The 26,533-nt window shown below is 42.8% G+C and overlaps 1 protein-coding gene across 2 annotated transcripts in view; it reads left to right on the forward strand.

Annotated features, from left to right (window-relative positions):
• LOC115025197 (protein jagged-1a-like) overlaps positions 1–26,533 on the forward strand; it is a 26,699-nt gene continuing 166 nt past the window's right edge. The window contains exons 1-26 of one of the 2 annotated variants that reach the window (XM_029457262.1): positions 1–319; positions 2,041–2,343; positions 9,268–9,325; positions 12,407–12,664; positions 13,234–13,294; positions 14,343–14,473; positions 14,708–14,827; positions 15,325–15,438; positions 15,527–15,640; positions 16,762–16,875; positions 16,999–17,045; positions 18,061–18,234; positions 18,373–18,523; positions 18,849–19,013; positions 19,283–19,396; positions 19,502–19,615; positions 19,984–20,097; positions 20,186–20,302; positions 20,963–20,990; positions 21,132–21,217; positions 21,401–21,514; positions 22,078–22,187; positions 22,762–22,992; positions 23,643–23,774; positions 24,141–24,291; positions 24,964–26,533. The exon at positions 24,964–26,533 is cut by the window's right edge and continues 166 nt beyond it. In XM_029457262.1, the coding sequence (XP_029313122.1) occupies positions 245–319; positions 2,041–2,343; positions 9,268–9,325; positions 12,407–12,664; positions 13,234–13,294; positions 14,343–14,473; positions 14,708–14,827; positions 15,325–15,438; positions 15,527–15,640; positions 16,762–16,875; positions 16,999–17,045; positions 18,061–18,234; positions 18,373–18,523; positions 18,849–19,013; positions 19,283–19,396; positions 19,502–19,615; positions 19,984–20,097; positions 20,186–20,302; positions 20,963–20,990; positions 21,132–21,217; positions 21,401–21,514; positions 22,078–22,187; positions 22,762–22,992; positions 23,643–23,774; positions 24,141–24,291; positions 24,964–25,484 (3,717 nt within the window). In that variant the 5' untranslated portion in view covers positions 1–244 and the 3' untranslated portion in view covers positions 25,485–26,533. The remainder of the gene's footprint in view (positions 320–2,040; positions 2,344–9,267; positions 9,326–12,406; positions 12,665–13,233; positions 13,295–14,342; positions 14,474–14,707; positions 14,828–15,324; positions 15,439–15,526; positions 15,641–16,761; positions 16,876–16,998; positions 17,046–18,060; positions 18,235–18,372; positions 18,524–18,848; positions 19,014–19,282; positions 19,397–19,501; positions 19,616–19,983; positions 20,098–20,185; positions 20,303–20,962; positions 20,991–21,131; positions 21,218–21,400; positions 21,515–22,077; positions 22,188–22,761; positions 22,993–23,642; positions 23,775–24,140; positions 24,292–24,963) is intronic. The other variant, XM_029457344.1, reaches the window with a different exon arrangement.

The following is a 26,533-nucleotide window of genomic DNA, read 5'->3' on the forward strand; positions in this document are numbered from 1 at the left end:
TTGTGTTCGCAATCTGCGTTTAGTGGGAGCAGTAATAAAAAAAAAAAAGGACAATAGCAGACAAAAGGTTCTCGTGCAGGAAGGACGCGGACGGATCTTTTCTGTTAGGGCTTTGTGGAGATCTTTCTGGGAAGAAAAGCTGCAGCTGTGCATGTCCCATCCGGAGGGGAATACACCCGGAGCGGAGGGACGCACCGACTATCACTGAGCACCGACAGCCGCAAGGCAGCAACCCGCCACCGGCATGACTGTGACACGGAGCTCGGTCCTCCTCCTCCTCCCCGCTGCCTTCATCCTGCTGCTCTCTGCCCGCATCCAGGTACACCAGACTCCCGCTGATATTTGTGCTATTTAACTGTCTTTTTAAACCGCAGCTTGCTGAGTTGTGGGCAATGACACAGAAACATGGAAAACATTTCCCTCTCGTGTTCTGGATACAATTATGTTGATTTGAACTTCTTAAATCAGCAGTTACTTTCCACAAAGCTTGAGAAAAGTTGTTGTGTCAAGTAAAAGTGAGTTGAAACCTTTTTACATGTTTTAATTTTTACACTTTATCAAATAGTTCCTATATATATATATATATTAAGATGAAATGTGCCTGGAGAAGTGCTGTAAACATCCTGAAAACAGGAATAAAATGATAAACTGTTATTAACCTTGCTTTGGATTTCAAAGTTTATGAAAGTTGAGGTGGAGCTCTGTCATTTAGCACAAACAAAGATGATAAGCCATTTAAATATGAATTAACCTCAACTATTCTTCACATAAAGGTGATTTATGCAAGAATAATTAACTTTAAGGGGTAAAAAAACAACATTTAAAACCAGATGTTGCTTTTGCTCCTCAGTCTGCTCTGATATCAGCGAGTTTTAACTTTAAGTTTAGACTTTAATTAGGGAATTTAAAGGACCATTAGTTCATATTTACAATTGTATGCTTAAATAAGTCATTTTTATGGGACTCTTGCTCCATACATTCCATTTCATTTTGGTCAGCTTTGGATCACATGGCTCGTGCATTGCCCTGACCACAAACTGAAAGCAATCATTGGATTTACTTTGACAAGGTTTATGTTAATCAGAATCATTCTTTTGCTTTATGGTAATCAGTTTCCAATGTGAGCTGTGAGTGAATGAGGTCCTGCTGGGAACACTGAAGTCGTAAAGTAAAAGTATCCAGAGCGCAGAGTTTCCTGCAGCAGTTGAACTCTGTGACACCACACTCATTCAACAACTGCCTGTGCTCACCACTTTCACCTGCTATTCTTCAGTTAAGCAGACTGCTCGTTAATTATATTTGATCTTTTAAAGGTTTCCAGGACAGAACGTGTAGCTGTCGTTTTGAAGCTTGCCAAGAAAAAGCATTCAGGTTGAAATCTTTTGACCTTTTTTTATGGAGAGGTGCAATTAAAACAATTAAAAACAGGAGAAAAGCAGCAAATCTTCACATTTAAGAAGCTGCAGTCAGAAAATATTTGATTTTGCTTGAGAATTGATCGTTTGATTTATTTTTAATTAATAAGCTGTTTGTCTCACTGAGCGTTAGGCAACATCTGGCTCGACTCAAACATTGCTTCCCTAACTTTGTAAAACAAAATGTAAAAATGTAATCAATATAAATGTACCAGATGCCAGATCGACCCATTGGCACCGATATCCCGATCCAGCTGTGTGAGATCCGAAAGCAGTATCGAGATATTGGTGTTTCCATATTCAAGATACAATTGTGGGATGAAGTTAAACACATGAGCAGAGTAGTTATCAGGTCTAAAGAAAGACACCAATACAACAGGACAGTCAGGTCGGGTTCTGAGGAGAATTAGACCTAAAAATCTAGTTGAGCAAGAACACAAGATGTTGGGTGTTAGACAGACCTGAGACCTGCAGCAGTACAATGGGGCCCTACTTGAGTCTGCACAGACCCATGTTGAACCTGCGTCGGGTCATGGTTAGGACCAAAGTGGACCTGTAAAGACTTCTTCAGCAGAGTCTTGTTTCCTCTCCCTGCTGTGAACTCACCTGTCGACCTTCTCTGCAGGTTTCTTCAGCTTCTGGACACTTTGAGCTTCAGGTTTTGTCGATGCAGAACATTAACGGTCAGCTGCAGACCGGCGCCTGCTGCGACGGGGCCCGGGGCGCAACGGATCGGCGGTGCGCACCGGACGAATGTGACACCTACTTCCGGGTGTGTCTGAAGGAGTACCAGCTGAAGGTTTCCTCGGCCGGGCCCTGCAGCTTCGGCACCGCCTCCACGCCCGTGCTCGGTGGGAATACCTTTTCTTTACGCAACGCCAAGAGTGACAAAGCCAGGATCGTGCTGCCTTTCAGCTTCGCGTGGCCGGTGAGTTGAAAAGTCTCCACTTCATTGATGTTGTGCTTTTGCGTCTGAGAAGGTTTGGTTTGATCAGGACTGAATCAGCCTCCCAGGATGTGAAAATAAGTTCTTGTTTGTGGTCTGCTGTTCTCAGACATATGTTGTCTCCTGCTGTTTGACTCTTATTGTTCCCCTCATCGGTGAAACGGTAAGAACCGCTCATGTGATGTTGGATATTACCTTCAGCTGAGGGAACTAGATTTAATCAAGGTCATTTATATAGTTGGTCTGTGGATTCAGGAGGAATCAGTAAAACGCATTGTTTATAAAGTTCAAGTTCTTCATTAGGATTTTCTTTCTTTATCAGATCTGCAGCATCGACAGACAGTGAGTCGGGAAACAGAGATATATATATATATATATATATATATATATATATATATATATATATATCTATCTATATATCTATCTCTATCTATCTATCTATCTATCTATCTATCTATCTATCTATCTATCTATCTATCTATCTATCTATCTATCTATCTATCTATCTATCTATCTATCTATCTCTCTATCTCTCTATCTCTCTCTCTCTCTCTCTCTCTCTCTCTCTCTCTCTCTCTCTCTCTCTCTCTCTCTCTCTCTCTCTCTCTCTCTCTCTCTCTCTCTCTCTCTCTCTCTCTCTCTCTCTCTCTCTCTCTCTCTCTCTCTCTCTCTCTCTCTCTCTCTCTCTCTCTCTCTCTCTCTCTCTCAGCCTTTATCCTTGGAGAAATACTTTTTATTTGATGTTTCTCGTATTCATTTGAGTTTGACGTCTGAATGATGTCTGCACACGATGGATGCAGTTTGCTTCTATAATATTTAGTTGTTGTTGCTAACTTGCAGCTTTCTTCCTCTGAGAGTGAAGAAGGATTTTCTTCATGCACCTTCAGGCTGAGAGACCCTGAAGATAACACGTCAACATGTTATCTGGCAGTGATTTGTAGTTTCTGTGGTCTTGTCTGTAGTTTTCTCTTGAAGCCTCCTCCTCCTCCTCCTCCTCCTCCTCCTCCTAACGTGTTTCCTTCACATGAACAGAAGAAGAGAAAGTTCAGGAGCTAACAGCCTTTAAGAAAGGGAGTGTTAAACTTTAGCTGGCTGACATAGTGACACGTAGCTCACTAACTAACTTGTGAAATGCCGACTGTCGGACGGGCTGAGGTTTGGTACCACAGGGGGGGGGCGAGGCTTCTTTATGCACAAATAAATCTTCATGATGCTTTTTATGTGATAACAGACTGTCAACTAAACCAGCTATTTTGGACTAAAGCAAGTCAGCAAGAGAAGTGACATCAAACCTTTGATTGAACTTGAGTGAAAAGGGGCCAAAGTGCAAACGGGCTGTTTTTGTCACTGCCTGAAGTTTTTATAACTTTCCCCTCAAACTGTTACCTGTAGACTTAAAACATTTCTATTTGTAAAAGCTACAGGAGTTAACTTGTACAATTTACAATTGAATTTCATTATTTTACCTTGTGATCTCATTTGATTTTGTCATTTTTAATTAAGGACGCTGAGTCATAAAGTAGCGTTTGCTGATTGAGTCATAAATCTGCCGGCTTGGTCTGACGATGTTGAGCTTCTCCTGTTTATTTTCCCGGTGGGAGCGAGCAGCACATTTGGAGCTGGTGGGTTTCTCGCTCTGATCGTTTTCAGGGTTGATCTGGTTTGTGTCCAGATCCCTGTGGTGCTCCCTCAGCAGACACTGGCGGAGGTTTCATGTGCTCATCAGTGGCTGCTGTGGTTTCCTGCCTGAAGCTACAAATGAGGTCAAACTAATCCGGTTGAGCCGATGCTGTCGGGAAAAGGACACCGGCGTGCCGATTTGTTCCTTCTTCTTTCTTTGCTGCGTTGTTGTGGTAGTTATCTCCCCTGACCTCTCAGCGTGGCGGGGGATAAAGGGCCGTTGTTGCCGGCTCTGCTTGGCCGGCTGTAGGACATTCCTGCTGTTGACCCTGGTAACTGACATGTTAAATGAAGCCATCGTGGTCGTCGGGCAGGATGAGGTTTCTGTTGTTGTTGTTCCCTTTTTTTGTGTCTCCTCAGTCTAAACTGGCACCACCGACCCAAACAGCTTCTCTGTGTGCGTCAGTGGTGTTTATTGGAGCCCTGATGGCGGCTCATGAAGTGTAAATTCGTGCCAAACCTGCGGCATTTCACCCGAGACTCCACCGTTGGCTCATCCACCCTCCTCTTCTCTTTCTTTCTTTTCTCCAGTAGTTTTTATAAGTTTCACAGCGTTTGTGTTTTTAGAACGCTTTCCCTGCTGCTGTCATGTATTTTTTAGTTTTTGTGTTTTCCAGCCTTTTTGTTTTGAAGTCTCATCCTGATGCTGTTTCCAATTTCATCCTTTTTTTGTTCTTTCTGGGCTTTTTCTTTGTTTTTGTTTTTTTTTATCAGCAGAGTACTATGGAAACAATGGGCAGAGCCATGACGGGGCTGCTGCCGGGGATTATGGGACAATGCTGGGGGTGGAGGAATGGGATCTGGGGTGGATGGTGGAACAATGTATCCACCGTGAGTGTGAGGGCAGTGGAGGTGGTTTAGTAACAGGAAAACGGCAACAGCAGAGTTAGTGATGCATCAAGTTTGTGCACAAACTTTACATTTTTGATTCTTGATTTTGTGCACAATCTTATTCAAAGGATGACAAGTTTCCTGTGTACAACGGGGGACTTTTGCCCTGAAGGTGGCGCTAAGTGAAAGGTCAGGAGGTCATCAAAATGACCGGGTTTCATGCTCTGCGGACAATAAATATTCACAGCTCTGAAGCAATTCACTAAAATCCTGGTTGATGAGGTTTGTGATGGAAAGAATAATGTGATGACCTAAACACACAAACCAGTCATCCATGCGTTCTCACGGTGGTCAGTCAGAAGAAGAAAAAATAATAATTCACTTTTGTAACAGTTGTAATCTATGAATCCTTTTAAAGTATTTATTAAGCAAAAGAATCCACTTTTCCACTGTGAAGAATTTCTGCATTTTATATCAAATTATATCCTGATAATAAACTTTCCGTTTTGGACTAATGAATGAAACCGATGTCACGACTGGAAAAGTGTGAATAATGGAATTTATAGATGAAGTGTTTGATCAAAAAAGAGATTTTCTGATGGTGAAAAGTGAAACTAATTGTTAGTTGCAGCTTCAGTCCTGTGAGTGAAATCTTAAGTGTTTTCTGGTTTCCTCCCCTCGACGAGTCCTGAATGTTCCAGAGTCGATAATTACTTGTGTCTGAAATGCATCTTCTTCTAATCATGTTGTCAGTCGTCCTGGACGAGGCGTCAGATAAACCACCAAACCGAACATAAACGGAGGAAGTTTCTTTTTCCGGCTGCAATTTGAGTTGGGAGCGCTCCTCCTCCCTCCTCCCTCCTCCCGGCCTGGACCTGCCTCCACATGTCGCCTGGCTCTGCCCCTGCTCACAAAGTATTTTCCCACACTGAGCCTGCAGCCAGAGAAAGCAGTTCCACCTCTTCAATCAAACAATCAAAGGGACGGGGAGGGATGGGAACTCACCAACGGCCTGCAGTCGAATGCTGGTAGATGTTTTGGCATAAGTGTGTGGAACCTGTTGGCGGGTAACCAGCTGTCAGGTTCCCGTTCCTCGTCTTAAAATCAAATTATCTTCTTAAAAGTTTTGCGGTGCCACCCACTGTGTTTGGTGGGCAACACGTTTATTTTTCCTGCGGGGTGAGGAGGCATCAGCCCGACGCCCAGATCCTGTTTCAGCCAGAGAGGTGACGCAAGGATGTTGCAAGAGGTTGTTGAGGGTTTTCAGTCCCAGCTCTGGTTCTGCATTAGTGACAGCTATGTGGCGTCGGGGTAAACAGCTCTGTGGTACACTGGAGACATGACGCTGAGGACAAATCGGGGAAAGGTTTTCACAGCTTCGTAGGATTGAGATTCTGGTTCAAATTCTTCCGTCGGTATGAAAATAAACTGTTGAAAGCACTAACTAGCTTTGTTTGTAGCTGCCAGGAACAACAAGTCATCAGAAAAGAAGTATTTTGTGATACTTGGTGAACTTCAAATGCACAAGTTTAATGTTTTCTGTTCAGTTTGACATATTTGCATCTTTTGATTCTGGACTTTGAATCAAACTCAATGCATTCTCATTCCTGCTGCAGAACGTCCTGTGTCCATGTAGACCTCTTCCTCATTCGTAACAATCAAAGTAGACAGAAGCAGGTCCAAACTTCACCACATACAGTTTTCTGTAATGCGTCGGCTGCATTGAAAGGCCATTTGTTAACGTGGTTAAAGTTATTATCTGATGTCTACATATTCTAAGGAGTCCTACGGGGCGAGAACAATGAGCAGGGAAAAGTTTGGAAACTAAAATACAAGTTAGACAAACCTTTTTAAATTGAAACTTAAATCACAGTTTACAGACTTCCTGTTTCTTTGACCTGCTGTAATTACTGCAGTTGTGTCCACACGGGAGTTTTGAGGGATTATTAGTGAGATTTCACGTGAGCTCACTTTCAATTTGACTTCCAAACAATAAAGTGGTTTATAATCTGCATAAAGTTTGGTTTGGTTTCTGCTTTTTAGAGATATTAACTTAGTCTATTGTTATTACTGATGGACAAAACTACCAAAATAACCAAATTGTGATAAACTGGAATTACCCTTTAACAAAGGAAACTGAGAACGAGTGGTACTGTTCCCTGCGTGTGGGGGGGAACACTGTTGTGGGCCGTGACTCAGTCTGTATGAACATCTTGTCGAGTCCGGCTGCAAACACTACAAACCCCGACGCCAAGTATAATGCTTTTTCTCTTATGTGTTAGTGTGTAAATCCGCCGCATATTTCCATCTTCAGAGGAGTCGGAGAACACAGGAAACGTATAAGACATGAGTGAATCCCCTGTGTGATGTTTGTTATGGCTCATTATGGTCCAATAATCCTGTCAGCTGCTCTGAGCGCTCGATAACCTGACATCACAGCCCGAGCTAACCACTAATCTGAAAGCTACATGGACCGACTGTGGTTTCCTGCAGAGCTGAGTGTTGGTGGGAGAGAGTTTATCTAGCTGCTGTGGATCTACGCCAACATCAGCAGGGTTTGATAAATGTGGACAGGATGATGAGAGACCACCGCGGTTGAAGTTCAGGCACATTTAAAGCTTTTTGTATTTATTTTTATCAAAGAGTCAGAGTTTTAACATCAGCGCCACAACAAACCCAGGAACCCATCAAGTCACCAGGTTTGTAGTGTTTCCACTCTGACTCGCTCTGGAAGTGTTCCCGCAGCGGTTTTTGGATGGTGGTCTGGTGTGAGTGCTCTCTTCACACAGGACTGATGTTAGCAGGAGAGCTTCACTCATTTGTAGTGACTGTGATTTTCAGCTTTTCAGGAAAAGATAAAACAGCCTGGATCATTGGAGTTGATGTCACTGGCTTTATAGTTGAATCCAGCGCTGGTTTTTGGGGCTGATGGGATAAAAACAAAGAACTGATAAAGATATATTGGCTGTTCTCAGTTTGTATTGATCTTAACTCGGGACATGTCTTGGGACTTAATTGTCAAGACTTGAATTTACATTTAATCTCGTGTTACCGACATATCTATGCAACACGCTAATATTGCTGATTCATTGTCAGGTTTTATTTTAGAATAACCTCCCGTTAAAATAAAGCACTGAAATCCTTTTTTAGTGACTCTAAAGCGGAATAGCTTTGTTGGAAATGCTTCACATGGAATATTGTTTGTTATCACACAGCCGTGACAGAACTGGGACGATGGTAAAAGCACGTTGTTCATTGTGATCGATTGAAAAGTGCTACGGTCCTTTTTAACAAAAGCTGCAATATGTGAATGCAGAAATGTTTATTCATAACTTCTTAATTGCGGAGCTGCAGAGAGTCTGCAACCTATAAAACACACACAGGAATGTTCTTCTGTACTTGTGAGGACCGTCACTGTGGCAGGACACATTGCCTTTAACCTAAATCTAACCTTAAGTCTAACTAGTCTTAACCCACAAACAACTCATTGAAGAAGTGAGGACCAGACAAAATGTCCTCAGTCTCCAGGTTTAAAAGTCTAATTAGTTTTCTCAAAGAGCCCACAAAAACAGCACTCTTCTGTCTTTGTCATTCCCTGCTCTTATTTTCTTATTTTTGGACTCTTGTTGACGTCGAGCTCTGAGTTTGAATGGTGTGAATGTTGGAGCGAGAGTGTCACTAGAGAGAGAGCTCCAGGCCTCAAACCACACACACACACACACACACACACACACACACACACACACACACACACACACACACACACACACACACACACACACACACACACACACAGAGAGAGAGAGACACTCTGGTCTGTCTGTCATTTGATAGCGGTGAGAGCGACGGTGGCTTTAAGAGAGAGAGTTTCAAAGTGGAGCTGGAATAATGGGACACACACACACACACACACACAGTGCTGTGACTCCTGTTTTTCCAGTGTTTCTCATTATGAACTTCATTTGATCTGTTAATGTTCCCTAAAGATGAGTTGCTCAACATTGATTCTCAGATATTCAGAGTCTGATCTTTATCGCTGCCTTCTCTCAGTTATTATGTTAATGTTCACATCTGCATCCAATGTTGTTTGTCCAAGATTTATTTTAATAAGTGAAGTGAGAGTGAGAAATGTTCCATATTTATTCACTATTGGTATTTATGATGTCTTCCATGATTAAATCAAATTGAATTGCATCCAATCGGGAGACCAATGCAAATATTAAACTTTGTTTTTTCTGCATGTTTGGGCATATTTCATGACTACATTGTTATTATCCAATAATTATCCAACATATCCAATTTATAAAAACAAAGTGTTATTTTCACCTGATAAAATCGTATAAATGAATTTTAATAAAAGCTTCCGTTGATTAATTTCCCCCTCTTTCTGTGCAGAGGTCATACACGTTGATCGTGGAAGCCTTGGACTTCAACAACGACTCGTCCTCCGGCAGTGAGTATTTTCATCTTTACCTGAGAGCTCGAATCCATACAGATGCCACGTCTGTGTGAAAACTGACTCCAAATCATCTTCTGTGTGTTTGTTCAAAGTTGAAAGCAACTGTTGGTTTTGAGGAAAAGTCCAAATGGGCACTTGACATATAGGATAGAGAATAATTTAATCCACGACATGATGGGCAAGGTACAGGACTTTGATTTATGCGTTTCAGACCAGCAGTAGTTGACATTTGAGTTTTAAATATAAAACTTTGAGTACAGGACACAAATAAGGTGCTGGATTTACAAAAGAACAACAAGGGTACAATGAAAAACAGGAACATTATTCCTCTTTTTTAATAACCCCTTGCAGACTTCTGGAGTTCCCTCTCTTGTTTATTACAGCGCTAAAATACCCCCCCCCTTACACCAGCCTGTAGAAGTGTTTACATGGCCTGGCTGAGTCCCATTCAGAAAACTGGTTGTAAAGAGAGAGTGGAGTTGGCAACTTCAGTTAGAGCGTCTGTTTATCACCCGGTGGTCAGCGAGGCGGTCGGAGCGAGAGTGTTGGCTCAGTGCTGTATTTGGCGTCCCTCAGGGAACCATTATAGGCCCGGTGTGAAGTCGGCTGACCTCGGCCGAGGTGGGCTTCAGTGCCGGCAGCAAGGTGTGTGGTGTGTGTGTGTGTGTGTGTGTGTGTGTGTGTGTGTGTGTGTGTGTGTGTGTGTGTGTGTGTGTGTGTGTGTGTGTGTGTGTTGTGTGTGTGTGTGTGTGTGTGTGTGTGTGTGTGTGTGTGTGTGTGTGTGTGTGTGTGTGTTGTGTGTGTGTGTGTGTGTGTGTGTGTGTGTGTGTGTGTGTGTGTGTGTGTTGTGTGGTGTGTGTGTGTGTGTGTGTGTGTGTGTGTGTGTGTGTGTGTGTGTGTGTGTGTGTGTGTGTGTGTGTGTGTGTCAATATAAAACACTTGCGATAAGTTGATTGTGGGGAATTTCCATTATTAGGATAATCGTGAATGTCCTCACATGAGTGACAATGAAAAAGCTTTGTTTTCTGTCACGATGTTGTTTTTTAAATGTGTATATCCTTTATACAGGGGGACCTTGTGAGTTTTGATTACCTTTATTTAAGATTGTTTGTTTTTCACAAAAATATCTGTGATTCAATAAGAATATTTGTTTCCTAACGTACCGTAAGCTAAAGTCATGCCAGTATGTTTTTATGCCATTTTTAAGAGTTTTAAGCATATTCATTTGGCCAGGATAATAACGACAGGAAATGTTTATCGTCCCATGCCTAGCCGTCTGTTAGATGCTATGATGTTGGCGGCGGACTTGGTCTGGAGGCTGATAATATAATAGCTGCTTGCTCCTAATACTAGGATGAGTTACAAGAGGTTTCAAAATCCTCAATTTCCTTTTCCATGTTGGAGGGAGTTTGTTCAGAAACCTTCAGCAGACAAACAAAGCGTAAAGGTTGAAGCTGAAACTGCTGTCGCGCCTAATGAGGACAGAGCAAATATTGACCCTCTCAGTTTAGCAACAACAAGCTAAGTGCCCCCCCGACACACGTGGCCTGAAATGAACACCTGCAACGTTCTGTTACTGCAGCAGCAGCAGGGACCAAGTTCTGCCATCAAGTGGCAGCTTTAATATTCAAATATCAACTAGTTGATAACTTGGTGTAAGCTTCCTTCAGTGGCGCCCCAAGGCTCCCGGATCCTCTCTCTACTACTGTCTGTAATAGAGGTTGAAATCAGTTTGTTTATGCACCATTTACAAAGATGGAAGTAAACCCAAACTCGCACTGTCCCTTCAGAAACGTGTGCAGAACATTATCACCAGGTTTGTCTTGAGTCCAGAGTTGCAGCTCTCAGGCAGGTGTTGGTTTGACGGCTCAGCCGGTATTCATCGATAAAGTGCCAGGTTTGAATATTTGCTCAAATATTCTGGACGAACGTTTCCAGCCTTTTTTTTCCCGTTGAGGTTAACTATTTTTCAAATCTGCTACCTCAGTGCCATTTTTAGCACATTTTTTATTCCCCATCGTCATGTGAAGTGTCACAGTTTGCTCCCAGGCCCAATGTGTTACCTGCTCTGAGGTTTCTAGAGTCTCTTTTCAGCCCTTTCAGTCCAGCTGCTCGTCGTTTAAACGGACGCCGTCACCTCGGCCCGACCACACTTTCCACCCCGCTGGTGAAATACCACGGAGTAGCTCAGCATTTTCAAACTCTTTTGGAATATTACAGCCGCCTCCTTCTGCAGCTACAACTATCACCGTCTTCACAAACGGACCCGCAGAGTTAGTGTTTGTGCAGCTGCTGAGGACGAGGCTGTCGGGCTGAAGATCATCTAGAGCTATAATTATTAGTGTATTAATCGTTTAGTCAATCGTAAATGATCTGCGTCAACATTTGTTGGTTTCCTCGTCTTCTCTGGTAACTAGAAGGGCACTCTGAGAGAAGGCCTTTCCATGACTGAAAAATAAGTTCTGTATCCGCCCCGCTATCCGGAGCCGTTCCAACCTTTTTAATGGGCTCTTCCTTGGCCCGTGCTGCACCCTTCCACCAAGTTGTAGGAACATTGGGCCAGTGGTTTTTCCGTAATCCTGCTGACAAACAAGCCAACAGACCAAACTGAAAACATAAGCTCCTTGTCGAAGGTAATAAACTGAATGTTTTGACAAAACACAGCAATTTAAAAATGGAATAAAGGAATAAATTACATTCGATGTTGAATTTGTATCTTTACCTTTTTTAAAGAGTACTATCCTTTTTAATGTCTTTGAATTCTGCAATAATGTTATGAATTCATTGTAATTACACAATAACTTTAAACCAAAATAGCAGCATCAGAGGGTTAAAACCAGCCTGTGTGTCGACTCATAGTTCATACAGCTCATTGCTCTTCAGATACTTCTGCAGAGCTACACGTTAAACTAGCTAAACTAACTAACTTGTCTGCGGTTCTTTCACAATAAAAGCCCTCCAGTGATGCGTCTTTGCTCTCTACCTTGTATTTGTTTTATTTAAACACACCTAAACATGTTCACCACTTCACCTCAGTGTTTCCTGTCCGACTGATCCAAACCGGTGTGTCTGCAGGCGTCGGCGGGACGCTGATCGAGAAGGCCGTCCACTCTGGGATGATCAACCCCAGCCGGCAGTGGCAGAGCCTGAAGCACAACGGCCCCGTGGCTCAGTTCCACTACCAGGTCCGCCTCAGCTGCGACGAGCACTACTACGGCTTCGGCTGCAACAAGTTCTGCCGCCCGCGGGATGACTTCTTCGGCCACTACGAGTGCGACCACAACGGCAACAAGACGTGCCTGGAAGGCTGGTCCGGTCCAGACTGCAACACGGGTGAGTTCTCTGAGGGTTTTATTGATGTATGGAAACTTTTTATGAATCATATCGGAGCTGTTTTTAATTGATTTTCTTTCCTTCCGAACACACACTCGAGCCGTCAGCGTCTTTTAATAAAGAAAGTGTATTTATACACAAAAAGGGAAGCAAAGAATAACAGTAGGTAACAACAAGCTCTCCATCTTGAAGGGAATTCAGCATGAAGATTATTTGATATTTCTGTACCGTCCCCTAAAAAGAAGTCTTCTTCAAATTGGGGATATGTTTTGGACAAAAGAATAATTCTGTGTTTCTAGTTTTGAGCTGATGTTCCTGATGGCGTCCGCTTCATTTCTATGAAAAAACTCATGCTTAGTAGAGACCTCCTGCGTCTGAGCCGCCTGACTTCCTGTTTGCTCCCTGCACACATGAATGGGATGAAGTGAGTGTTCTTTACGCAGCGTCCATGTTTGCTTATAGTTTTTCTCTCTCTCTCTCTCTCTCTCTCTCTCTCTCGCTCTCGCTCTCGCTCTCGCTCTCGCTCTCGCTCTCGCTCTCGCTCTCTCTCTCTCTTCATCTCTCTGCAGCAATCTGCAGACAGGGCTGCAGCACAGAACACGGATCCTGTAAAGTTCCTGGAGAGTGCAAGTGAGAACCAAGACACACGCAACACACACGCAACACACACGCAACACACACACAAGCAACACACACACACACCACACACGCAACACACACACACGCAACACAAGCAACACACACACACAACACGCAACACACACACCACCGCAACACACACACACGCAACACACACCGCAACACACGCAACACACACGCAACACACACGCAACACACACACACACGCAACACACACGCAACACACACTTGCTGGCTTTTTGTCTGTATTTGACGGTGACATATAAAGACAGGAAACATGGGAGACACAGAAATGTACCTCGTGCATCAAATGTCTCCAACTGGAATAAAAGCGGAGATGCTTTTCAGCAGCCATTTCATGAGTTCTATTATTGCACTTGTGATAATATATTGTAGTTTAATCTCCGTATTCTTCTTTTATTTAACCTTTTATTTACTCGGGAAAGCCTCAATTAGATTAAAAATCTATCACTGTTTTAGGAGTGTCCTGGTCTGATGGGAAATATTAACACTGAAATGATCAACACGCAGCAGACGGATCACAATGTACTGCAAAATATCAAAACAAATGTAAAAGAAATTGATAAAAAACACAGGAAATAAACTAATGTGTAAAAAATGTAATTAAAATCACCAAACAATAAATGGAAGAAATGTTTTTTAAACCGGCGCTGAAACTTCTTCATTCACGTTTTATCCTTTTTAATAGAAACTATTTTCTTTTCAACATTTTCTCTGATGATGACAGAAGTGTGATTTATTGTCATTATTTGAGTTTATTGTAGTTCAATTAAGTGTTATTATACACTGACGCCATAACACATGCAAGGTTTTGGTATTTGGTCAAAACAAGTTGTGTCTTTTATCTTAATTTCAACTTTATTCTCATTATATTCTGACTTTCTTTATCATAACATCATGAATCAAATCCTAACTGTTTTGTCCTGAGTGCATCACCAGCATGAGTACATTTGACAATCGGTACACAAGAAATTCATGTTTTATACTAGAAGAAAATGACAGAACGATTGTCTCTCAGGTGTCTGTACGGCTGGCAGGGGGAGTACTGCGATCAGTGCATCTCTCACCCCGGCTGTGTTTACGGCAGCTGTGTGGAGCCCTGGCAGTGTCTCTGTGACACCAACTATGGAGGACAACTGTGTGACAAAGGTACACACACACACACACACACACACACACACACACACACACACAATCGGACACGCTGTTAAGTCTTTAGAGGACTAGCTTCAGCAGCTTCAGTGTGAACTAGGGCTGCACGATGTGAGGACACTGTGCGATACTGTTGTAATAATAAAGGGATATTAAAGTGTAGATAAAGCGCAGGTTGTTTTCTGTGGCCGATTATCCAGATAATATGTATGTTGTATCTTTGCGCTGCAGATCTGAACACGTGCGCGACGCTGCAGCCATGTTTCAACGGAGGAACCTGCAGCAACACGGGACCAGACAAATACCACTGCGCCTGTCCTGACGGCTTCTCTGGGGTCCACTGTCAGAGAGGTGAGGGGAGCGGGGTCCACGGTGCGGGTGGAAGAACCCTTTCTGTTTAATTAGAGCTTAATTTTTACTTACAACTGGATTAAAATGAGAAGAAACTTTTAAATATATATTTTTACTTTATTTATTTAAATGTATTTTTATAGTGTATGTTTGTATAAAGTTTCATTCATGTTTCTTGAAATGTGATGAAAATGAATGTAAACAGAAACTGCTCGTAGCTAACGTAGCATACTTGGTGCAGTAAATGTAACTATATATAGACTCAAAATACATATAAAGATATAAAAAACATTTGATAGTACAACTCGTATGTCCTTTGAGCCGAAGTTATCATAAAGATAACAATGTATGGCGTGTAGTTAACACCTGTAGTGACTCTGCTCCGAGTAAAACAAGTAGAAAGTTCTCGTCTGTGTTGAAGAATAAGTGAACCCGTCAAGATCCAAAAGGTTTACTGAGCTAAACTTGAACATCTCTCTCGTCTCTGTCCGTCCCAGCGGACCATGCCTGTCTGTCCGACCCCTGTCTGAGTGGAGGAAGCTGTGTGGAGACCAGTCAGGGCTTTGAGTGTCGCTGTTCCCCCGGGTGGACCGGACCCTCCTGCTCCATCAGTAAGAACACCTGAAACCTTTTTATCTTTCATCAGATCCTCCTGCAACCTCCAGTGAAGCTTCATGAACTGCTTTCTTTTCCTTTCAGATGTGGACGAGTGTCTGCAGAACCCCTGCAGTCATGGAGGAACCTGCCAGGACCTGGTTAACGGGTTCAAGTGTACCTGTCCTCCTCAGTGGGCCGGAAAGACCTGCCTCATCGGTAGGGCTTCAAATAACGATCATTATCAAGTCCAACGTGTCTTCATATGTATTGTTTTGTCAGTCCAAAGATATTCCGTTTATAAAGCAGGACATCTCCATGTTTGAGATTATTGCATGAAAAATGACTTTTTAGCGATTTAATTAATTTATAAAATTAATTGGCGACAAACTTCTCTCTCTGCTCATCGGTCGGTGCTCCTTTAACTCAGAACCGCTGCTCGGCTCTTTACTCAGACTTTTTAAATGTGTGGTTGAGGTTTGTGGTTGTTTAGGAAACTTTATTGATGATTCATCTCTTCCATTGTGGAGATTGTTTTCGTCAGTGTCCAGGGTTGTTTTCAGTCCGGCAGGTCGGAGCTCCATCCTTCTGGGACTCCTGATCCTGGGGGGGGCGGGGGGGGTGCTTATGGTTTGGAGGCTTAGCGCCCTGTATCGCCTCACTGCAGCGCTAGTCCTCCACCGACCGGCAGCCACACAGTGATAAGTCCCATTAACACTGTTGTCATTATTCCAGTGAATGATGTTGTAGTTGTTGTCCGGGTGCTGTTTGACGTTTGGCCTCTGTGTCCTCAGTCGTTCATTGACTTGTTAAAGGATGAAAGATAATGAAGCGTCATCTAAAGTGAGAAGAACTCACTTTTACTGAAAAGCCTCAAGTGGCATTGAGCAGTGTTGTAGTTCTCGAACTCGGTCTTTTTCTCACGACCACTTTTAGAATGTCTTGGCCTCGTCTAAGAACCAACCACATTTTTACTCCGACAAAAAAGGACTCAGGATTTTATTTCTAGACCACAATTGCAGGGATATCACTGACTGGCCTGTGCATTGTCAGATCGTTATTGTCCTCATAAAAAAACATGAACAAATTCCCACACTGAGTTCACCTCTGCGATGCCTTTTGATTATTGTATCAAGACATTTCTGATGATACACACACATACGGTATATGGCCATAAAGGAGGTGAACGAAGAGCGTTCTTAGTTTTTATGTGGATGTGGAGCGCGTATGATTTGCATGTTCAATATGTTGTTGGTGTGTCATGCAGTGTGGGACTACAACACTTTAAAACTCTGTAAACTTCTCGCTTTAATCTGTTTGTTCTGTTCGTTTCATCTCAGATGCCAACGAGTGCGACGACGACCCCTGCGTCAACGCCAACTCCTGCCGAAATCTTATTGGAGGATACTTCTGCGAGTGTGTCCCGGGTTGGACGGGCCAGAACTGTGACTCCAGTGAGTGATGCGCTCCAGCGACACAATAATAATCTGTAATGATTCAACCATCAGCAGCAATAACAATAATCTATGTTTGTATAGAAACAAAAAGCTCATGAAAAGCTTGAATTGTTTCTGCAGATATCAACGACTGTCGAGGTCAGTGTCGGAACGGAGCGACGTGCAAGGTGAGCTTCAGCTGATCTACACACTTCCTGTCTGGAGTTTGTTATCAGGCCTGTTTCTTTCTCACACACACACACACACACACACACACACACACACACACACACACACACACACACACACAGAGAGTTATGTCTCTGCCCTACATGCATGACTCAGCTGTTTATAGCTCTGGTGAATAGTGTGTGTGTGTGTGTGTGTGTTGCGTTTCCATGACTACAGCAGATCAGATTTCTCAGGACTTTCTCATTTCCCATCAGAAGATAAACGGCGTGTCCTCGATCTTTTGAAATGCTGATTGCTCTTTTCTGCTTTCCTTTTCCTCACAATGGTTCACTGATAGGAGTCAGATCACTTTACTTCAGCAGCAGCGTCTGTCAGTGTTCGTGTCCAACGTACCGCTTTGATTTACGGGACAGTGTCACAAAATCAGAGGGATTTGAACTGAAAACTGTTTTTGTTTTTTTGTGAACCTAAGTTTATAGTATGAACCATAATGACTACAAGTGTCTATAAGTCTGTGAGATGAATTACAAACTTTAAAGACTAATTAATAAAACCTCCCTGAACATCGCTGCTCAGCTAAGAGCTAGAAGAAGAAGCTAGCATCACTTTATTGTTGCCCCTTTAAGACACGACTGCAAAGGGAAGAGTTGTCCCTGCAGTCTCTGTTCTCAACTCTTCGTTGTACTTTGAAAACAGCGTGACATTATCCGGAAACAATTAATAAAAATGTGACTGAATATTCTGCAAGCTGATCTTTTTATGACGATGATCTAGAATCAGTGGCTTCCTGGCAGGAACACAATTAATCTAAAATGCATGATTTGTATTTAGATGATTTCATGCATGCACACACTTTAGGCGACTTTAAAACGATCGTCTTTTACAGCTTTTTAAGTTATAAAAGCTTTTATTGTGTATCTATGGCACTACAGAGGCACTGCATGTTAATGTGTTCTCCACCTGCCTGTTGGAGAATCAATGACAGTAACAGAAGATGTCTCTGTCATTCAGGACCTGGTGAACGGTTATAAGTGTGTGTGTGCTCTGGGTTTCGGCGGCGAACACTGTGAGAGAGACGTGGACGAGTGTGTCAGCGGGCCGTGCCTCAACGGCGGCCGTTGCCACGACGAAGTTAACGGCTTCCGCTGCCTGTGTCCACCTGGCTTCTCTGGAAGTCGCTGTCAGGTGAGCTGTCGCTAAGATACGGTGAACAGAAACAGGAAGTGTACTTTTCCCATTTGGCGATCTGTATGTGGTTACCACGACGGCGTGTATTGCGCAGGTGTCGTTTTTCACCGTCTGAATTGTTCTCTCCGTCCACAGTTGGATATCGATTACTGCCTCCACAGTCCGTGCCAGAACCACGGCCAGTGTTTCAACCTGGCGTCCGACTACGTCTGCGAGTGTCCCGAAGACTTCGAGGGCAAGAACTGTTCCCGCCTGAAGGACCACTGCCGCAGCACGCCCTGCAGAGGTGCACGTTCACTCCATGTTCACTCCATGTTCACTCATTAGTCATGTCCTCAAAGTAACTAAGTACATTTAATAATACCCAGCAGTATATAAAGAATAAAATGAGCTGTTATGAACACATTAATGCACCGACTATTATATTACAATGATATAATATCATGTTATAATAAGGGCCTTTAATTGTAATATTTGATGGTTATACTTTTACTTGAGTAAAATTAAAAACAAAACAAAATTAAAATCTAAATAATCTAAATAAAATCAATCTCAAACTATTTATCTGATTTCCGTTAATCCGCCTCTCATCACCTTCTCCTCTTCCTCAGTGATTGACAGCTGCACCGTGGCCGTGTCGTCCAATAGCACGGCGGGCGGGGTGCGTTTGATTTCGTCCAATGTGTGCGGCCCCCACGGGCGGTGTCGGAGCCACGCAGGCGGACAGTTCAGCTGCGCCTGTGAGGAGGGATTCACCGGGACGTACTGCCACGAGAGTGAGCGCATAAATAATTATTATAGACGATTCATTCCCGTCTTTTAATTTCCTCATTATAATCTCTTTAATACGTCAGCTAGCTTTAACTTTCTATATATATATATATATATATATATATATATATATATATATATATATATATATATATATATATATATATATATATATATATATATATATATATATATATATATATATATATATATATATATATATTCCCGATAAGAAATGTATTGATAATAAAATGTTTCCTTTTCTGTGTTGCAGATATAAACGACTGTGAGGTCGCCCCCTGTCTGAATGGAGGAACTTGTATTGATAAAGTCAGTCAGTATCAGTGCATCTGTGCTGACGGCTGGGACGGACCCACCTGCCAGAACAGTGAGTCCTCCTCTTCCTCCCTCTTCATCCTCAGCTGTAGCAGGCCGAGGCGGCGTGGAGCGGACGTGTCGGGTGTGCTCTGATGTTTTTGTTTTTGTCGTGCAGACGTCGATGACTGCAGCGCTGCTCCGTGTCAGAACCGCGGCGTCTGTCGAGATCTGGTCAACGATTTCTATTGTGAGTGTAACGACGGCTGGAAGGGGAAGACCTGCCACTCACGTGAGTGTATATTTATATATGTGTGTGTGTGTGTGTGAGAGACTTTCACGTTGTCTTTAACACATCATGTGACCTCAGATTCTTTTCATTTTTGTCACAAGATGTTCTTCAGCTAAGAGCTCTTTAGGTTGTCTTTACACTTTCTGGCTTCTGGTTTGCATTTGTATCTCACATTTATCCAAAGTGCTTTACAATTTGACTCCCATTCAACCATTCACTACCCTGCAAGGTGCTGGCCTCACCATCAGGAGCAATTTGTGATGGAGTATTTGTACTCTTGAGTATGCTACTATATAGTTCTACTCTACCACATTTGTCTGACAGCCCAGTGAAAGCCACGACTCACTGAAGTCTGTTTTCATTTCCAGGAGAGAGTCAGTGCGACGAGGCGACCTGTAACAACGGAGGGACCTGCTACGACGAAGGAGACGCCTTCAAGTGTCTGTGTGCTGCTGGCTGGGACGGCGCCACCTGTAACATCGGTCAGCATGACGCCATGTTTTTCTGTTTAAAGACAATTAAAGTGTGTGGCGTCAGTGAACGGGCTAACGGTCGTGTTTGTGTCTCCAGCGAAGAACAGCAGCTGTATGCAGAGTCCCTGTGAGAACGGAGGGACCTGTGTGGTCGCCGGAGACTCTTTCAACTGCGTCTGTAAGGAGGGCTGGGAGGGCGCCACCTGCAGCCACAGTGAGTCACTGCACAGCACGCACCTCCAGCTCACACGTGAAGCTGGAGGTTTGACTAGAGTCCAGTCTGCATGATTTTAAATGCAGAGTCACTGTATCGTACGTCTACGTCTGAATCTGAGACGTTTGTTTATGAACACTACGTGCTAACATTTAGCATGTTTAAATGCATGTTCACTACATTTAGCATGTAACAAATGTTGCGTTAATATGCTCATTTTATACATTTTAAAATGCAATATGTCGACAAAGATGCACATAATATTATTTATACATAATATTTGAATATAATACAAACTTTATACATCCAAAGAGAATTATTCTGCACAAGATGCCTGATATACAGTATATGCTAAAATGATTATTTATGCATTGTATTAATATACTTCATACACATATAGAAGGAAATACTAAAGATAATGCAATTTAAATGAAATACAATGGGAAAAAGAAGAAAATTAAAATAAAGGGAAGTGCAGAGCATATTAACTTAAATCTTAAAATAGATCTGAGACTAATGCGAGCTGGAGTTGTCCAATAGTTGCCATGTCCGAGATGCTAGTGTGACTAAATATATTTGATATTATAGTCCAGAGTCCGACTGAAGAGATTCAAACCTGCGTGATGCGACATCTAACACCACATTTTCTTTCTTTTCCAGATGCCAACGACTGCAGTCCTCATCCCTGGTTAGTTCCACACACAAATTATTTTGTTATTATTATGTTTCAGATTTTCAAAATAAAATTCAGACAGGAAAGTGTTTTTTTCCAGAATAAAAGCCTCGTTATTACACACGGTAGATATCAACTATCATCTCTGTCCTGCAGTTACAACAGTGGGACCTGTGTCGACGGAGACAACTGGTATCGCTGTGAATGTGCGCCGGGCTTCGCCGGCCCGGACTGCAGGATCAGTGAGTGTTGACCTTTCTTCCATCTATCCCTTCGCTCGTCTGCTGCCCTTTGTTATTCCCCATGTGTTTCTTCATCTGCGCCTCTTTCTCATTGTCTGCCTTGCTCTTCTTCTCTCGTCTCGTCTCTGAGTTGTACGCAGTAAAAGTAACTTGGTGGACAAAAATATTACTCGTCTCTTTCAGACATCAACGAGTGCCAGTCGTCGCCCTGCTCCTTCGGCTCCACCTGTGTGGATGAAATCAACGCTTTCCGCTGCATCTGTCCGCCTGGAAGAACCGGCCCCCGCTGCCAAGAAGGTAAAACCTGCAGACAGTTGGTGTACTTATACACTTTGTATCCTGTAACAAGAGTTGTGAGACATGATCTTCACTTCACCTGCAGAGTGTTGAGGGTTCACGGCAGCCGAAAACTCAGTGTCCATTTAACAAATCTGACAGTTGCACTAATTTAACTAACTAACTGTCACCAACACTTCATATCACACAGTAGACGAGGTCAGTCACATTATTGCACATGTTTATTTGATGGATTTGCCCGTTAGTAGAGCGGCAACGATTAGTCGACTAATCGATCGACAGAAAAATAATCTGCAACTATTTAAATAAATAAATATGAGTTATTTTTCATAGTTTTCAAACGAACAACCACAGTGTTCGAAACTAAACAACATTTAGTTTCCCTTTGCAAAACAAAAGAATGAATTTTAAGGTGCAAATAACAAGATACAAAAACGTGTAGTGCACGAGTAGTAAAAATATAAATCCAGGTAGTGTAATAAATGTGACATCTGTGCACTGAGCCATGTTGGTGTTGCTCAGAGTCGGGTGCTGACGATGCTGCTGCTGTTTTTGTGCTGCAGCGTCGGGGAGGCCCTGCGTGGTCGGAGGGCTGGCGGCTCTGGATGGAAGCACATGGGACGACGACTGCAATACCTGCCGCTGCCACAACGGGAGGATCGCCTGCACGGAGGTAGAGCCGACACCTGATGTGTGCACATGTCTGATAAGAAACGCAATTCTTGTTTTCCTCTTCACACATTTGCCGCTTAAGGCTTCTCTTAAAGATGCACGAACGAGGGCACAGAGCGCCACTCTTTCAATTTCTAGAAAATCTGCATACGAATTTGAAGAATAATTAAAAGTTTTATTAGAAAATTAGTTGAATGTTCTCAGCAAAATATTTTCTTCGATTTTATACTCAATTGTACATTAATTTAATTGTTGAGATTATGGCAGTATAGTATATATTGTTATGGCATATTAAACTGACTTTCTTTAAATTGACTTTTTAATGACATTTCCATTTTACACACTTTTCTGTAGATTAATTAATTTGTACTTTAGTTTGGTACATTAATTAAAGATTAATTAATTTGTCAGATAAATGTAGAAAAGTAGTCAAGTACAATATTTCCTTTTTGAACCGAGTAGATGAACTTTAATCTGTTTCATCCCATAAAATGACAATTAAAAGTCATAACAACTAAGAAACAAAATAAAAAATAAACCCTTACCAAGCTCCTTCCCCGCCTCGTCTCCCTCAGCTGTGGTGTGGGCCTAAACCCTGCAGTCTCCACGGTAACACTCACGGCTCCGAGTGTCCGGCCGGTCAGACCTGCGTCGCCGTGCTGGACGAGCGCTGCTTCGTGAAGCCCTGCCCGAGCCAGGGGGAGTGCTGGAGCCCCGCCCCCCGGGCCCCGCCCTCAGACAGGTGTCACTCAGAGAGCAGCTGCACCAACGTCACCTTCACCTTCAACAAGGACGTCATGGCAACGGTCAGTTCGGTTTCCTGCTTCACCCTTCTTCACATTCTCCAACTTTTATTTGCTGATGGAGCAAAACACAAAAGCATTTCTGAAATACTATTTATCATTTATTCATGCTTTATAAACAAATCTGAGGTACTTTAGTATTCATGCAACTTCATTCTTTTACTCCACTACATGTCTCCGTCTTTACAAATGAAGACGCACAAAGACTTTATCAAATCTGATGTTTTGTTATAAATCCAGCAGTTTAATGATTAGTCGCTTGACAGAAAATTCATTGGCAACTATTTAGATGTTTTGAATAAAACTTTAATGTTTCCAGCTTCACAAAAGGAGTTTCTTTTCTTTTAATAATTGTAAAGTATTAGTAATAATGTTGAAGTTTGGACAAAACAAACATTGTGAAGGTAATTCTGACATAATCTCTCACTATTTTTACCATTTCTTTTACAAAGAAATCAATTAATTAATGGAAAGAAATTGAAAATATTACTTAAATGTCTTTTACATTAATGCATGAGTAACGGGACATTTTTCTTATTTTAATAAATGACAGTGTGGTATTCGTACTAAGTAACGGATCTGAAAACTTCCTCCACCGCTGGTAGTTCTATCGTTGTAGTTGCTGATGTTGTTCCTCTTGTGTGGCGTTCCAGAGTGTGACAGTGGAGCAGGTGTGTCGTGAGCTCAGGAGCCTCTACGTCGTCAAGAACCTGTCCTCCGAATCCTCCGTCTCCATGACCTGCGAGCCGTCGCTCAGCACCAACAATGAGATCCACGTAGCCATCGTGAGTCACGTGTGGTCTGAAAGTCTGTTCCAGCAGAACACAACTCTGCAGTGTGATGATTGTAAAGCTGTCGTCAGATGATGTGGTTGTGATTTCCTCTCATTTCCAGTCCATTACATTAACATTTACCAAAAGTCTGGAGTTATAAAATGGAAAAACGGGGCAAGAATTTGGAGATAAGAGCAACATTGTCGCTGCTGCAGCCAGAAAAATAAAATGCTTCCAATGTGCCAGATTTTTTATTGAGGATGGAAAAGCTTTCACGACTTATTGTGCTGCACGAATCGCTGATTAGAAGGTGCCAACGTGACTGAAGTGTTGCAGATAAACAGACCATAATGGGGTTTTTCTATTTTGATATTGCAGTCGACAGAGGACCAAAGGAGAGGTCTAACCTTCGTCAAGGAAATCACAGACAGGATCATGGATCTGGTCAGCAAGAGGAGCACCAACAGCAGCATCATCAGCGCCATCGCCGAGGTTCGGATCCAGAGACGACAGAGCCACAGCCCCAATGGTGAGCTACTAAACGTTCACACTTAGGCCATGTGGGGACTATTTGAGTTCAGTCTCCTGAGCAAACTCACTCGGCTGAGACCAGGTTGACAACTAAAAAGTCAGATTCCTATATTTCTCCGGGGCTAAGAGCATTTTGTTAAACTGCATCAAAGGGATAGTCATGTTATAAGGTTTGAGACCAGATGAAATAGTTTAAATAAGGTCAGAGCCGGACGAGCAGTTTGCCCCTGGTTCCAGTCTTTGCGTCTAGACGTAGAGCCGCACCCTCTTAGCCGATCAGTCGGCCGTTTGAAGTCTTAGTCGACTAACATTTAATTTGTTGATTTGTCCGGTTTTTTTGTGCTTTTTTCATGCTGAATGACTTAATACCAAGAAACGTTTGAGCACATCTCAAACTTTTGCGTGAAATTCAACTTCTGTCAATTTATAAGTCGACAAAAGGGGACAGCCTTAGCTCGGCGCATCTCTGTACAGGACGCGCAGAGAATAAACTGATCTCCATCTTCTGATCTGACGTTACCTGAAGCAGTAAACAAATTCCCAAAATGTCAGACTGTTCCTTTACATTTACACTTTTTTTGCAAAGCGACGTGCAGATTTGTAAAAGATGTTTACAATTCTAGTCAAAGTGTCTTGTTGTTCGCTGACCTCCGTTCTTCTATCCATCCAGCAGACCACTTCGTGCCCCTGCTGATATCCGCGGTGATCGTCGTCTGGGTGTTGGCTATCGCCTCGATGTTGCTGTGGTGTGTGAGGAGGCGGAGGAAGCTGAGAGCCCATGCTGGGGTCAGCACGCAGGCGGCGTCGGCGGAGGCGGCATTGTCCTTGGCACCGGCAGCCGAGGACAACAACGCCCTCCACAACAGCGTCAGCACCGCCCGCGAGCAGCTCAACCACATCAAGAACCCCATCGAGAAAAACGCATCGAACCACCACCACCACCATGACGACAAGAACGTCGTCAACGCCAAGATCAGGAAGTCGGACACTGGGAGCCAATCGGACGAGGACGAGATGGACAAGAGGCTGCAGAAGGCGAGGTTCCCCCGGGCGCCGCCGGCGTACTCGCTGGTAGATTGGGAGGAACGACCCCCTCACCATATAACAGGCAAAGCCCCACACTGGACTAGCAAACAGGACAACAGGCAACTGCAGTCTCAGAGTGTCAACAGGATAGAGTATATCGTATAACCAATGGGGCTCAGAATGACTGGAGATCAGACCACCACCCCCCCCCCCCCCCCAAAGATGGAAGACTTTTGGTTATTAGTCTTTTTTTTATGTTCTTTTGTTCAGGAATGAATTTCAAGATGGATTTTTACTGTTTTAATTTATGACACTGGTCTGAACGGTCCACGGCGGTTGGCTGGATCTCCGATTTTGTGGACTCCTTCGTTAAGGACAGAACTTGGACGTGCGGGAGCGTTCCTAAAAGACTTGTGTGCATGATTAGTATCTTTTTGATTCAAGAATGAATTTTGTATTTGAATGTGCTGCTGCCTCGTTGCACCACAGCACCAATTTGTAAAATATTTATTTTGGGTTTTTTTGGTGGGAAAGTTTGAGTCAACATGAAGAATCGTCCGTGTAGAATGTTTCTGTATAGTTGTATAAATATTTTTTTAATTAATCATTGTGTATATTTTTGATTTATTAACTTAATCGTCAAGAGCCTTAAGATATTGTGTTTGTTTTTTTATTTATGAGTTTTGAGTTGAAGGTTCGACACCTTTTGTAAGCTCACAACTTTTTTTTGATATATTTTTAACGCCAAAAGTGTTCTTGAAAGAATAGTTTATTTTTAGCCTTTTGGATTTGGGCATTTTTGTGCCTCAACTAAATGTTTTGTACATTTGTCTGTTTGATGGCGTTTTGTTGGTATGTTTGCCAGGGTGTTCTGTTGTACGTGGGGTGGGGTGGTGGGGTTAGAGACAGATTCTGCTGCTGCAGGGTCGTTTAATACAAACCAACATGGTGGCAGACATATTGCGTTTGCTACTGAAAATAAATTCTTCAAGGGACAACTTTTTTTGTACAGTGTAAAAAAAGTAGAGTTGAGCACAGGCTTTGAATCCTGGTTCCATGTTTGTAACAATCTGAGTGAAACCTGCGTCATTAAAGGAGCCCTGTGGAGTTTCTTGTGAAGTTCAGTGTTAACATTGTGCGAAAACTTGAGGTCTACAAAAGGTGTGAAGCTCCACAGGGACGCTTTAAGGAAGTTCTTGAAGAGAGAGTTTAAC

Source organism: Cottoperca gobio, chromosome 1 (genome assembly GCF_900634415.1).
Source record: "Cottoperca gobio chromosome 1, fCotGob3.1, whole genome shotgun sequence".
Classification (NCBI taxonomy): domain Eukaryota; kingdom Metazoa; phylum Chordata; class Actinopteri; order Perciformes; family Bovichtidae; genus Cottoperca; species Cottoperca gobio.